At 42.8% G+C, this 15,504-nt stretch overlaps 1 protein-coding gene across 1 annotated transcript in view; it reads right to left on the reverse strand.

Moving 5' to 3' along the window:
- Positions 1-9,771, reverse strand: part of LOC136878762 (leukocyte elastase inhibitor-like) — a 106,138-nt gene extending 96,367 nt beyond the window's left edge. The window contains exon 1 of the mRNA XM_067152225.2: positions 9,747-9,771. Within this exon, the coding sequence (XP_067008326.2) occupies positions 9,747-9,765 (19 nt within the window). The 5' untranslated portion in view covers positions 9,766-9,771. The remainder of the gene's footprint in view (positions 1-9,746) is intronic.
- Between the last annotated feature and the right edge of the window lie 5,733 nt (positions 9,772-15,504).

Here is a 15,504-nt window from a genome sequence, read left to right on the forward strand (position 1 = left end):
ATTTTGTTATAACTAGAATGATAAACATTAGAAAGCTATTCCGATCAGCTGAGAAGTTTATGAGAGTCTGGTCCTTTCTTAAGGAAGGTCAGGCAGGGCGCGATTTGTCCTGATTTATTGCTTTAATAGTGGAACCTTCCTCTGCTGACTGAACGAAGTTGTCAGCTTGTACACACCTGATGTCCTATTGGCTACTTAACGGAAATGCACGCTCCTCAAGAAGTACAGGAGTGGTGTATGCTCGAGCAATGACAAGAGAGGAGAGCTTCAAGTAAGTTACACTTTGCCCGGGTTTCAGATCGACTTGCCAGAGAGAAACATGAACAGTAGGCTGTAGGTCTGGATTGACACTGCTGCGTTGTTTTATTGCTCAACGTCTGGCAGTCATTTGTATTATTGCTAATGTTTTTTAAATGAAAATATGCACAGTAAAAATCATTCATCATCATCTGTTTACCCTCCAGGTTCGGTTTTTCCCTCGAACTTAGCGAGGGATCCCACCTCTACCACCTCAAGGGCAGTGTCCTGGAGCTTCAGACTCTTGGTCGGGGATACAACTGGGGAGTATGACCAGTACCTCGCCCAGGCGGCCTCACCTGTTATGCTGAACAGGGGCCTTGTGGAGGGATGGGAAGATTGGAAGGGATAGGTAAGGAAGAGGGAAGGAAGCGGCCGTGGCCTTAAGTTAGGTACCATCCCGGCATTCGCCTGGAGGAGAAGTGGGAAACCACGGAAAACCACGTCCAGGATGGCTGAGGTGGGAATCGAACCCACCTCTACTCAGTTGACCTCCCGAGGCTGAGTGGACCCCGTTCCAGCCCTCGTACCACTTTTCAAATTTCGTGGCAGAGTCGGGAATCGAACCCGGACCTCCGGGGGTGGCAGCTAATCACGCTAACCACTACACCACAGAGGCGGCAAAAATAATTCATGTCAGTAATAAATTATGCGTTTTGCATTTTCATCGTTATTTTATAATTAAGGATTCCCCCCGGGAAATTTTAATGGGGGGTAACCTTTGAGATAAAATCTTTGCTAGGGGGGGGGAATCCCTATCTTCTCCCCGCGATTTTTTACCCCGTGGTACACACACCTACTCCCCCAGTCAGACGAATTAACCAATTAAGGTTAAACATCCCAGATTCGGCCGTGAATCGAACCCGGGACCCTCTGGACCAAAGGCTAGAATGTTAACCATTTAGCAGTTGAGTCGGAAATCCTTAAGATGATGATGATAATTATGTTTGTTGTTTAAAGGGGCTTAACAGCTAGGTCATCGGCTCCTAATGGTAAGAGGTGAACGAAACGAAAATTAAAACTTAAAAATGTATCCACCAACTAGAATCTAAAACGAATGGTGAGAAAATGATCGTGAAACAAAAACAATCAGTGGATCCAATTCACAATGCCTTAATTACAGGGATGATGCATTATTATATAAAGGCTTCCAAAATCCAGGTCGCCGGCCCCTCACAATGGTACTAATCACTGGGAGGTAGAACCATGGTGTTCCTCCTATAGTGGTACTAATCAACTAACGTATACTCATGGTGTTTTTCTAATGTTGGTACTAATCACAGTAAATGTAGACCTATCGGATGTCGCACACAATGGCATTACTCACAGGTAACACAAACCCATGGTGTTTCGCACATAGTGGGACTAATCACGGGCGCCAGCCAAACCCGTGATTTTTCTCACATAGTAGAACTAATCACAGGCAACGTACACCCATGATGTTTCTCGTAAAGTGGTACTATTCATAGGTAGCGCAGATCTATTCTGAACCCAGGGCAACCGACACATTCCAGCACAACGTTACGGCACACGGACATTAGTTCGCGCAGCCGAATGCCCGCTCCCCCGCTTCGGTGGAATAAACACCATTGTGGACCCCACTAACCACAGCACCGTGGTGTTCCTCACATAAAGGCACGTAGATTCATGGTGTTCTTCACACGGTGGTACTAACTGCAAGTTACGTCGACCCATGGTGCTCCTCACGTAATGGTACTAAGCACGAGCAGTTTCATGGTTCATCCCTTGTTCCCCCCTTTTAGTCGCCTCTTCCGACAGGCAGGGGATACGCGGGTGTATTCTTCGTCTGTGCCCTCCACCCACAGAGGGTAGAGAGAAAAAGGAAGAAAAAAAGACGGGATCCGCCACTTTGAAAAATGAAGTAACGAACGAAGAAAGGCAAGAGCCATGAAGGGCGAGAAAATGAAAGGCTCCCTAGGCCTCGAATGCTCTAATACCGTCGGGGTCGGAAAAGAACAAGAGTTGACCAAGGGAGGTCGGACAGGATAGATTAATGTGAGGAGCCTGGCACAAGTAAGTTGAAGCAATGCCAGGACTCAGCTAAGGGTCCCGTGGTCGCCAACCCAAGCTCCAAAGTTGAGAGCCCCTGGGGCCCTTTTTAGTCACCTTACGGCAAGTAGGGGATACCGTGGGTGTATTCATCTGCGTCTCCCCACCCACAGGAGGTAAATCCTTAAGCTGAACTACTTTCTTGAAGCGATTGGTAATGTCCCCTAAGTTATCAATTATTTTTTTCTTCATTCAGCAACGCCCAAAGAACATTCCTCTGTGAAGCAAAAGACGATCAGAGTCTACATCATCTTCATGCAGTTTTAATTTTGACTTTGTTTGCATCACTGAAAATCCACAGCCTGTTTTCAGTCATTCGACCGGGTCAGGAATGGAATGAATGAAGCCCCATCTAGCTTCAAGGATGGGAATTGTGCCGGCTGCCGAAGACTGTCGCACTCCTCTGGGGGAATGATTAAGAACTAAAAGATGAAATGAAATATTGGAGAGAGATACTGGAATGAAAGAATACAGGGAAAACCGGAGTGCCCGGAGAAAAACCTGCCCCACCTCCGCTTTGTCCAGCACAAAACTCACATGGAGCGACCGGGATTTGAACTACGGAACCCAGTGGTGAGAGACCACGGAGGCACCTGTTCATCACAATGTTAAACATTATTAAGTATCAATGCTTGGATGTGGTTATTCCAGATTGAATTTACTTAATATTTTCGTAATACTTTTAAGTCCGGTGTATCGAAATAAAATTAGAGCTATATAAACGTAAGTCCACTGTCATGTAATATTTATGGCAATAAAATAATAATAATAATAAACCATTTTAAGTGTAAATTATATTAAAGAATGTTTTCAGTGATCAAAATGAGATAAAATACTGCATGTCAAGAACTATGATGAACATTCCTTGCCGAAGTCACAATGCAGCAAAAATGCTCTACAAGTGATGTTTTTCCTTTATAATTACTTTCCGTTGGTTTAGCTCTCAGGTATAGAATTTATATCAGAATTTTCAACCACATAACGAAAAATTAAACTTAATTGGTAATGTTTCGACACGCTTTCAGTGGTGTCTAATATGGGAGAATTCAAGCAGGATTCGTTGACATCTGAAATTATTTCTTTTTCAATCTGTGATAACATGCCAGTTAATTCATTCTGTATTTCTGGACCTAAATAAGTTGCTTTTATTTTTTATTCCTTACATATTAAGCAGAATAAAACTGGATCGTACCTCCTTAAAAGTTCAATGATGCCAAGAATATTTCCACTACGGTTCTCGCCAAATTTCTCCCGATGACCTCTAAATGACATGTTACAAGCCCTTGAGGCAGTATCCGTCGCCGAGTCCGACGGAAAAATCAACCCTGGACGGTAAACGAATTTAATAATAATAATAATAATAATAATAATAATAATAATAATAATAATAATAATAAACACTTGTACCTTTGTTCGACTAAATCAAACTTCTCTCCTGAATATTATCTTCAGAATCGTCATAACGTTCGGGACGTTCTCACGGGAAGTATCACTATTTTTTTTTAAACTTGAACAGTTGAGAGAGCAAATCAATAAAGGCGTATAGCCTCCGGAGAGAACTGGTGCAGGTCTTCTAGTATATGGCCTCTAGGCGACCTATGAGGTTGGGACTTTACCTAAATTGATTTCCAGTGTTGAAGGTGGCACACCAGGGTGTGAAATCCGAAAGAAATGGTGGGGGGAGAAGAAACATAGGGCTTAATTACTAGTGTTTACTTCAGGCAATGGCCGGCAGGGGAGGGGGTATAAAAGTCCCCTGTAAGTAAATTACTCCCTCCCCCAGAAAAATGTACATTTTAAATCCTTTTGTTTGAATTTTGTTATAACTAGAATGATAAACATTAGAAAGCTATTCCGATCAGCTGAGAAGTTTATGAGAGTCTGGTCCTTTCTTAAGGAAGGTCAGGCAGGGCGCGATTTGTCCTGATTTATTGCTTTAATAGTGGAACCTTCCTCTGCTGACTGAACGAAGTTGTCAGCTTGTACACACCTGATGTCCTATTGGCTACTTAACGGAAATGCACGCTCCTCAAGAAGTACAGGAGTGGTGTAAGCTCGAGCAATGACAAGAGAGGAGAGCTTCAAGTAAGTTACACTTTGCCCGGGTTTCAGATCGACTTGCCAGAGAGAAACATGAACAGTAGGCTGTAGGTCTGGATTGACACTGCTGCGTTGTTTTATTGCTCAACGTCTGGCAGTCATTTGTATTATTGCTAATGTTTTTTAAATGAAAATATGCATAGTAAAAATCATTCATCATCATCATCATCATCATCATCTGTTTACCCTCCAGGTTCGGTTTTTCCCTCGGACTTAGCGAGGGATTCCACCTCTACCTCCTCAAGGGCAGTGTCCTGGAGCTTCAGACTCTTGGTCGCGGATACAACTGGGGAGTATGACCAGTACCTCGCCCAGGCGGCCTCACCTGCTATGCTGAACAGGGGCCTTGTGGAGGGATGGGAAGATTGGAAGGGATAGGTAAGGAAGAGGGAAGGAAGCGGCCGTGGCCTTAAGTTAGGTACCATCCCGGCATTCGCCTGGAGGAGAAGTGGGAAACCACGGAAAACCGCGTCCAGGATGCGAATCGAACCCACCTCTACTCAGTTGACCTCCCGAGGCTGAGTGGACCCCGTTCCAGCCCTCGTACCACTTTTCAAATTTCGTGGCAGAGCCGGGAATCGAACCCGGACCTCCGGGGGTGGCAGCTAATCACGCTAACCACTACACCACAGAGGCGGCAAAAATCATTCATGTCAGTAATAAATTATGTGTTTTGCATTTTCATCGTTATTTTATAATTAAGGATTCCCCCCGGGAAATTTTAGTGGGGGGTAACCTTTGAGATAAAATCTTTGGTAGGGGGGGGGGGAATCCCTCCCTTCTCCCCGCGATTTTTTACCCCGTGGTACACACACCTACTCCCCCAGTCAGACGAATTAACCAATTAAGGTTAAACATCCCAGATTCGGCCGTGAATCGAACCCGGGACCCTCTGGACCAAAGGCTAGAATGTTAACCATTTAGCAATTGAGCCGGAAATCCTTAAGATGATGATGATACTTATGTTTGTTGTTTAAAGGGGCTTAACAGCTAGGTCATCGGCTCCTAATGGTAAGAGGTGAACGAAACGAAAATTAAAACTTAAAAATGTATCCACCAACTAGAATCTAAAACGAATGGTGAGAAAATGATCGTGAAACAAAAACAATCAGTGGATCCAATTCACAATGCCTTAATTACAGGGATGATGCATTATTATATAAAGGCTTCCAAAATCCAGGTCGCCGGCCCCTCACAATGGTACTAATCACTGGGAGGTAGAACCATGGTGTTCCTCCTATAGTGGTACTAATCAACTAACGTATACTCATGGTGTTTTTCTAATGTTGGTACTAATCACAGTAAATGTAGACCTATCGGATGTCGCACACAATGGCATTACTCACAGGTAACACAAACCCATGGTGTTTCGCACATAGTGGGACTAATCACGGGCGCCAGCCAAACCCGTGATTTTTCTCACATAGTAGAACTAATCACAGGCAACGTACACCCATGATGTTTCTCGTAAAGTGGTACTATTCATAGGTAGCGCAGATCTATTCTGAACCCAGGGCAACCGACACATTCCAGCACAACGTTACGGCACACGGACATTAGTTCGCGCAGCCGAATGCCCGCTCCCCCGCTTCGGTGGAATAAACACCATTGTGGACCCCACTAACCACAGCACCGTGGTGTTCCTCACATAAAGGCACGTAGATTCATGGTGTTCTTCACACGGTGGTACTAACTGCAAGTTACGTCGACCCATGGTGCTCCTCACGTAATGGTACTAAGCACGAGCAGTTTCATGGTTCATCCCTTGTTCCCCCCTTTTAGTCGCCTCTTCCGACAGGCAGGGGATACGCGGGTGTATTCTTCGTCTGTGCCCTCCACCCACAGAGGGTAGAGAGAAAAAGGAAGAAAAAAAGACGGGATCCGCCACTTTGAAAAATGAAGTAACGAACGAAGAAAGGCAAGAGCCATGAAGGGCGAGAAAATGAAAGGCTCCCTAGGCCTCGAATGCTCTAATACCGTCGGGGTCGGAAAAGAACAAGAGTTGACCAAGGGAGGTCGGACAGGATAGATTAATGTGAGGAGCCTGGCACAAGTAAGTTGAAGCAATGCCAGGACTCAGCTAAGGGTCCCGTGGTCGCCAACCCAAGCTCCAAAGTTGAGAGCCCCTGGGGCCCTTTTTAGTCACCTTACGGCAAGTAGGGGATACCGTGGGTGTATTCATCTGCGTCTCCCCACCCACAGGAGGTAAATCCTTAAGCTGAACTACTTTCTTGAAGCGATTGGTAATGTCCCCTAAGTTATCAATTATTTTTTTCTTCATTCAGCAACGCCCAAAGAACATTCCTCTGTGAAGCAAAAGACGATCAGAGTCTACATCATCTTCATGCAGTTGTAATTTTGACTTTGTTTGCATCACTGAAAATCCACAGCCTGTTTTCAGTCATTCGACCGGGTCAGGAATGGAATGAATGAAGCCCCATCTAGCTTCAAGGATGGGAATTGTGCCGGCTGCCGAAGACTGTCGCACTCCTCTGGGTTGTTTGCATCATTCCCACGTAGAAACTGCTCGAATTCAAGTAAGAATTCGTAAGATGTGTCAAAACGGGGAGCCAAACAATTTACATTGCTATCTACGATTGCTCGCCTCTCTGATGTAGTGGTTAGTGTGATTAGCTGACACTCTCAGAGGCCCGGGTTCGATTCCCGGCTCTGTCACGAAATTTGGGAAATGGTGCGAGGACTGGAACGGGGTCCACTCGGTCTCGGGAGGTGAACTGAGCGGAGGGGGGTGGGTCGATTTCCACTTCAGCCATCCTCGAAGTGGTTTTCCGTTGTTTACCACTTCTCCGGGCCGGGACGGAGCTTAAGGCCACGGTCTTGCCTATCCCTTCCAATCTTTCCATCCCCCAGGAGGCACCTGTTCGGCATAGCAGGTGAGACCTATTGGAGAGGTACTGGTCATTCCTCCCAGTTGTATCGCCGACCAAATGTCTCACCCTCCACGAGGTGGTAGAGGTGGGATCCCTCGCTGAGTCCGAGGGAGAAACCAACCCACGACGGTGAACTGATTGAATAATAATAATAATAATAATAATAATAATAATAATAATAATAATAATAATAATAATAATAATAATCTATGATTGCAAAGAATGGACACCTGTACTTTTTTCAACTGAATCAAACTGCTCTGTTGAATTATCTTCAGAATCTATATACCGTTTGGGAATCTTCATCCTTCCAGGCAGAGTGGGTGAATGAATTTCTGCGACTACAATGACCGTTCACATATCTCGTCACACACCTTCCTTTTTACTGTTCGAAATTAATTCTCGATTCCTCGTACGACATTATTCGTGATTGTGGGACCCACATAACAGAAAACTACTACCATGGAACATACCTTACTCGAATAGGTTCACTTCTAACCGCATTGTGTTAACTCACTCTTACGAAACATATTTTTCTATAACTCGCAATTCTGCACCTGAACAACATGAAATTGGACTGATTACTTCTACGGAAACTCCAGGGAGTCCACGTAGCTGTCATTCAACTCGAGTCACCCTCCGACTCATCGCTAAACCAACGTGCCCCACTCTCACAGCACGAGCTCACCGCACTTTCTGGGTATAACCCCATCAGAGCAGCAGACCTGAGAAAACCATTCTTGGAACTTTGTTTTTAAAGATTGCTACACTGTAATTCTCGACTCGGAGCTCCGAAGACTAAAAACCTGCACGTTTTAAAGGGATTTAACATCTAGGAGGAGAATTTTTGACGGGGGAAAATGGCACTCTGGCGGGGGAGTAGAAAACTCACCCCCACTCCCACATCGAAGTCGGCACTATTGATGTGTTTGTAAAACCTAGAGAACCTTTTGCCTTTCTCTTTCTTAAGTATAGGTACCAGTACGTTTTGTCTTCGAGGGACCGGGACCCTTCCACCTTCAGTGAATGTAATGAAGGTTATTGTTTCGTTCAGTAGCGCATCACTCTGGATCCATTACTGCATAGCCTACCTGCACACCTAGTTTTGAAATGCCCTGCAGGCACAGATTCCTTCTCTCCCGTCCCCGCACCAAGCTATGGCCTGTGCGTGATGTTCCAGAGCGGTCGTTGAGCTTTCATTTACTGTTAGCGGGGGGAAAAAAAATATAAAGAGAAATTTGGAAAGGGAATCACAGTCCAAGGAGAGGAAATCGAAACCTTGAGATTTGCCGATGATATTGTTATTTTATCTGAGACTGCAGAAGATCTCGAGAAGTTGCTGAATGGTATGGATGAAGAAGTCTTGGGTAAGGAGTACAAGATGAAAATAAATAAGTCCAAAACAAAAGTAATGGAGTACAGTCGAACGAAGGCAGGTGATGTAGGAAATATTAGATTAGGAAATGAAGTCTTAAAGGAAGTAGATGAATATTGTTATTTGGGTAGTAAAGTAACTAACGATGGCAGAAGTAAGGACATAAAATGCGGACTAGCACAAGCGAGGAAGAGCTTTCTTAAGAAAAGAAATTTGCTCACTTCAAACATTGATATCGGAATTAGAAAGATGTTTTTGAAGACTTTCGTGTGGAGCGTGGCATTGTATGGAAGTGAAACATGGACGATATCTAGCTCAGAAAGAATAGAAGGTTTTGAAATGTGGTGTTACAGGAGAATGCTGAAGGTGAGATGGATAGATCGAATCGCGAATGAAGAGATACTGAATCGAATTGGTGAGAGGAGATCGATTTGGCTAAATTTGACGAGAAGAGATAGAATGATAGGACACATCTTAAGACACCCAGGACTTGTTCAGTTAGTTTTTGAAGGAAGTGTAGGTGGTAAGAACGGTAAGGGTAGACCAAGGTATGAATATGACAAGCAGATTAGAGCAGATGTAGGATGCAATAGTTACGTAGAAATGAAAAGGTTAGCACAGGATAGGGTGGCATGGAGAGCTGCATCAAACCAGTCTATGGACTGATGACTCAAACAACAACAACTCACAGTAAGCAAAGTATTTTAAACGATACATTGATGAATTTTATTTAACGACTACCTTGAAATGAATTACTTTTCTTCTAGAACTTCGGAACAAAGAAAGAGGAATCTTCTTCCGAGTTGACTGCGACCCCATGGATGTCCTGAAGTGACCTCTACAAGCTCAGTATGAGGACGGCAAAACGTACCGTAGTAACCACACAGACACTCTGGATCTTACAGAACATGTGTAAGAGAACTTGTGCTCAATTATCACATGTCATTACGCAGGGTATCAACGTATCCTTCAAAACTAGACCGTGAAGGTTAATAAGTAAAGATGGTACTCACCAACATACCGGGCAGTCATGGCTGAAGGTTGAGAGCAGACTAGCTCGCGGAGAAGTGCACCACACTTCAGGGTCAGGGACAAAGAACAGGTTTGTGTTTGCTTTGGTCAGGGGCCGCGCTGCTTTCAGCGCCACCTCAGGATATTTGGCACTAGGAACAACGTTTCTTTTTAAGGGTATCCATTCATTCATTCATTCATTCATTGAAACTCTAATCGGTCAAGTATCCTCGAGGAGTCTAGAGGAAGGAATGAATGAATGAATGGGGACGAAAGTTTTAAAGTAACTTTAAGAAGGATCAGAGAAGTGAATAAATGAAAATGTTTCATAGAGGGGACAACATTTCTTCAACATTAAAGTAGCAGTTCCTTGGTTTCTCTTCCAGGAAACACGGTGTGAGAGTAAAGTGGTGATCACGGGACTCCAGCTGAGTCTGGCTCTGCTTCCATTTACTTGTGCCAGTCCCTCCTCTTTTATCTTTCCTGTCCGACTTCCCTTGGTTAAATCTTGTTCTCACCGGGCGAGTTGGCCGTGCGGTCAGAGGCGCGCGGCTGTGAGCTTGCATTCGGGAGATAGTGGGTTCAAATCCCACTGTCGGCAGCCCTGATTTCCGTGGTTTCCCATTTTCACACCAGTTAAATGCTGGGGCTGTACCTTAATTAAGGTCACGGTCGCTTCCTTCCAACTCCTAGGCCTTTCCTATCCCACCGTCGCCATAAGACCTCTCTATGTCGGCGCGACGTAAAGCCACTAGCAATAAAAAATAATAAAATATTGTTCTCCTTCGATCCCGTCGGTCCAATGCTATTTGAGTGAGCGTTTCATTCTCTAGCCTTTTATGATCTTTCCTTGTGTTTTGCCGATACCTTCATTCTTCCAATAATCGTGTTGATTTGTCCCTCCACTCCTCGATATCTAATTTAAATAGGAAATACATACGGATGAGCTAAAATATTAAGGTTGAGGATCATTTAGAACAGAATACTCCCATCCCCTAGTCCCGGATCACCTGAAACCGGGGAGAGAATATGCCTAATCATTTATTGTAATCCCAAATATTTTGATACATGCATGATTTTCCTTATTACGATTAGTTTATCTGTTACCACATTAAACATTAACATGAAGCCCAGTAACTATTTACAACCACTCTAAATTGTCTTTAAAGACATTTATGTATTGATGTCGTAGATATTAACCCGCCTCTGTGGTGTAGTGGTTAGTGTGATTAGCTGCCAGCTCCGGAGGCTCGGGTTCGATTTCCGGCTCTGCCACCAAATTTGAAAAGTGGTACGAGGGCTGGAACGGGGTCCACTCAGCCTCGGGAGGTCAACTGAGTAGAGGGGTGTTCGATTCCCTCCTCAGCCTTCCTGGAAGTGGTTTTCCGTGGTTTCCCACGTAAGCCACGGCCGCTTCCTTCCCTCTTCCTTGTATTTCCCTTCCAAACTTCCCATCCCCCCACAAGGCCTCTGTTCAGCATAGCAGGTAAGGCTGCCTGGGCGAGGTACTAGTCATCCTCCCCAGTTGTATCCCCCGACCCAGAGTCTGAAGCTCCAGGACACTGCCCTTGAGGCGGTAGAGGTGGGACCCCTCGCTGGAGGGTAAACAGATGACGAAAACGAAGATATTAACAATGCTATATAGTCTAGGAAAACATGTATCTTACCCTTCATAAGTTGAATTAGTGCTTACTTCTTTCTCTTTTGCCACATATTTTTTACTAATACCAAAATATATTGCTGTTTTATAAAATTCTTTCTCCCTTTCTATTTTTGATTTGAAATCACTACCCGGGTATTTGATCATAACTGAGACTATATCCCTACATACTCTCAGCAGATGTGCTTTCATTATTATTATTATTATTATTATTATTATTATTATTATTATTATTATTATATTAAAAGAGTTTACTAAAAACAGTTTTGGCAAATCCGTCCGTCCGTTCCACTGGACTGATTTGCTTCAGTTTTGTTTTATTCTCTCCTGAATTACCTGCCGGTGAATTACGAGACATTGATACTTCTCTAAGTTCAGCCAACTTTGAGTAATCATAAAATTAAATCATTAAATCATCACTCCAATACTTGCAAGCGAAGGCTTACCCTAACCCGCAATACATTCTGTATTTAGCTGATTGCTAAGCGACTAACACTTTCATTAATATTCTGATAGTCCGACCCCGCGGTGTAGGGGGCAACGTGTCCGCCTGTCTCCCGGCGGCCCCGGGTTCTATTCTCGGCTGGGTCAGGGGTTTCTGATTGTAAATGATTAATATCCCTGGTCTGGGGACTGGGTACTTGTGTCGTCCTTAACACCTTGAGTGCCACGTGAGACCAACGTTGACTCACAGAGCTTAATGCCATTCGGGCAGCGTGAGTCCGCTGTGGACTCACGCGCACTCTCAAAGTCTCAGGCCCCGTGGTGCCATAGTGTAATCACATTTGACATGTAAACGTATGTTAAATGAAAATAGGTGACCAGTACGTCATGAATCTATTCTTGGCCTATCCATTTGCGAGTCCAATGTGGCACCACGTAGCCTGTTCGTCATTGTAATATATCACCCACAATAAATAAATTATGACATTATTTATTGTTTTCTGATCGTGTCATGTGTACAAATAACAAAATATTGTACTGTATAGTGTACTCATTGTTCATTATCTCATATCAGGGTCTAGGCCTATAGACAAATTGAAAACATAGAACAAAAAAAAATACATGAACTTTCTAGAAAAAATATTTGTAACTTTGTCTCATTCGCAATCACATCACAAAATTGGTACACTTTTTGCATATGAATTCAAAGTATAACAAATGAGACTTTCTGAAGAAATATGATTCAAACTGTGTTTTACAATAACAATCACACTACAAATCTGTGTACTTTGAAGAAACAGTCCAAACAGAAGAAATTTTCACAGGTTGGTCATTTGAACTTAGACTGTAGAGTCTTCCTCATGGCATATGGCCTTCTTGATTTCTGATGGATCTCTTCATAACATTTATTGCATCTCTGTCTTCCCTGCCGGCCTACATCCTCCAGTCGGTGGGGTAATACCTGTTTCTTTGGTGCTTGTGGGGGAATGTGAAAATTTTTGATACCGGTACCTGTTAACTGTTCAACAATGTCCTCTTTGAACTGGGTAACAGATATACTCTCATTCCCAAGTTGATTGGAAATATAGATGGCATTTACTATACTTGTGCCGATCAATATCTCTATAGCTATTTTTTGTACCATTTTACTCCGTCTCAGGGGAGTACTATAGCTCTTTTTATGATCTGATAGATCAATGTACGGTTTGTATTTGTTATACTCTATAACACTCCGTGGTTTTTGCTCTTCACCATCCCTCCTCTGAATAGTGACCAACTCACCAGTGTGTTTAGTTGTCAAAATTAAGACGTCTCTTTTATCGTGCCATTTCTGAACAACCACATCAGTGTTACTTTCCCGGGCTCTTGTCTTTCCTCTTGCTAACTTCCTTTTAGTAACATCAGTTGTCTTATACTTCCGATTAGATTTCAGTGTTCGAAAGATAAGAGTTTTATTCTTTAGTAATTCATGAGCTAATGAGACAGACGTATACCAGTGTGTCAGGAAGGTGAGAACTGTGCTAGGATACGTGGTGACACATTGGTCTCACGCGGCCTATACAGCTGGAAGGTAGTGTCAGTGGCCGCGTGAGACCAATGTGTCACCACAATTTCAACACAATGTTATGACTACAATTTTGGCCCAAGGTGACTAAAAGGTACATTTCTGTCATAAGGTGCACCATTTTATACTCTATAGTAAAAAAAGAAAGAATGGCCTGGATGGAATTTTTTTTTACTGCATACGTGGCACTTAAGGTGTTAACGTTCCTTTCCTCACATTCAACACTCTACACTTCCTCCATTTCAATTACACGCAGGTTCATATCACATGGTGCAAGTAGGGGCAAAATATCTTTATAGGTCGACGCCCCGAACAAATAGCATTTAAAAAAAAAATCTGATAAATGATTTTCATAAATGTCACTGCATGCAGCCATGTTTGATTACTAGGCCTACCTGTCAACCCAGAGAGTATAGAATACATTTCCTCTGATCACGGAAAACTACTATTTCTTGCTAGATACTCTTTGATTCTGTAACCTTTTCCCGCTTCCAAATATATTCATCAGATGGCAGAGTGTTCCAAGTAACTAACAAGCTACTAAGAGAAAAAATGTCTACGTTCAAACGGACCCCATCATAACATACGCCTTAGAAATTATCTGGGAACACTTGTCGAAGGATAACCTAGCTGTATTAGAAAGAATGAAGGCCATGCATCTTAAAAAAGTTTTCTGCCTGGTAAAAAAAACGCTCCTTCGAGACTAACCCATGAGCTCACAAGACAACCGTTGGGTATAGAAGCCTTCTACGACACAATACGAAGCTTTACATCAAGAACTGCAGGATAAAACAGCGAACATATGGGTAGTTTTTACCAAACAAACGGCATGATGACGTCGGAATGGATGAATTCTCACCACGAACTGCGGCGTACCATAACGCGCTTCTTATCAAATGTTCATAAAACCATTGAAAAGAGCAGGCAAAACAATATGACAGGCATATCAGTACGAGTTATCTGACCTATTTATGACGAATGCTGCGGAGCAGCGTGGGTCCTCTAGTTCTTCTTCTTCTTCTTCTTCTTCTTCTTTCGAATGGGCCACCAGAGGACCACGTGCCAATTTCAATTCCTTCTTCTTTGTTCTTTCCTTTTCTTCCAGTACGCTTTCATCTGTTCACTATGTTTCTTCTTTCTGTCTTCAGACCACTTTGAACCAGTCTTTTTTGCTTTCCTACCTTGGAATCCTTCTATTTTCAATACTTTTTTTCCGAAAGCCTTCTCTATTATTTATTTCTTCTGTTGTTATATTGTTTTTTTCTAAATCCTTTCTTACTTCATTGACCCAGCTTGTCGTTGATTTCTTACTCCACAAATATCTGAAAATCTTACTGGTTAATCTACTATCTTGCATTCGATATAAATGTCCAAAAAACATAAGTCTCCTTTTCCTCATTACATCTGATATATTTTCTATTTTTTTTATATATTTCAGCATTACTTCATAATTTCCAACCTTCTGCTGTGTTTTGTGGGCCTAATATTTTCCTCATGATTCGCCTTTCTAGTATTTCTAGTTTATCTAAATTATAGTTTAATGCCAGACACTCGCTTGCATATAGGCATTCTGGCTTCACTACTGTGTTGTAATGCCTTATTTTTGCATTTTTGGATAGGCATCTTTTATTGTAGATATCTTTGGTGACACCATAAGCTCTCTCCATTTTATGTACCCTCTCCTCTACTGCAGATTTTTCTAAACCATTTTCTTGGATTATTTCCCCTAGATATTTGAATTTTTTTACCCTCTCTATTTGGCCAATATCTGTTTTCAGAAATTTTGGTGCATCCCAAATATTTGTTAAAAATTTTGTTTTTTCTGCAGAAATTCTTAAGCCAGTTCTGCTGGCGATTCTTTCCAAGACATTTACTTGGGTTACAGCAGATGTCACATTTTCAGAAAGTATTGCAAAGTCATCTGCAAATGCAAGACAATTTATTTCAATCCTTTTGTTTCCCCTTCCTAACCTTACCGGTGAAATGTTGAGTTCAATAAGTTTTTCGTTCCAAATTCTCACTATTTTCTCTAGGACACAATTAAAAAGAATTGGGGATAGTCCGTCGCCTTGTCGTACACCAGTTTTTATTT

The sequence above is a fragment of the Anabrus simplex genome, chromosome 1 (assembly GCF_040414725.1).
Source record: "Anabrus simplex isolate iqAnaSimp1 chromosome 1, ASM4041472v1, whole genome shotgun sequence".
NCBI lineage: Eukaryota > Metazoa > Arthropoda > Insecta > Orthoptera > Tettigoniidae > Anabrus > Anabrus simplex.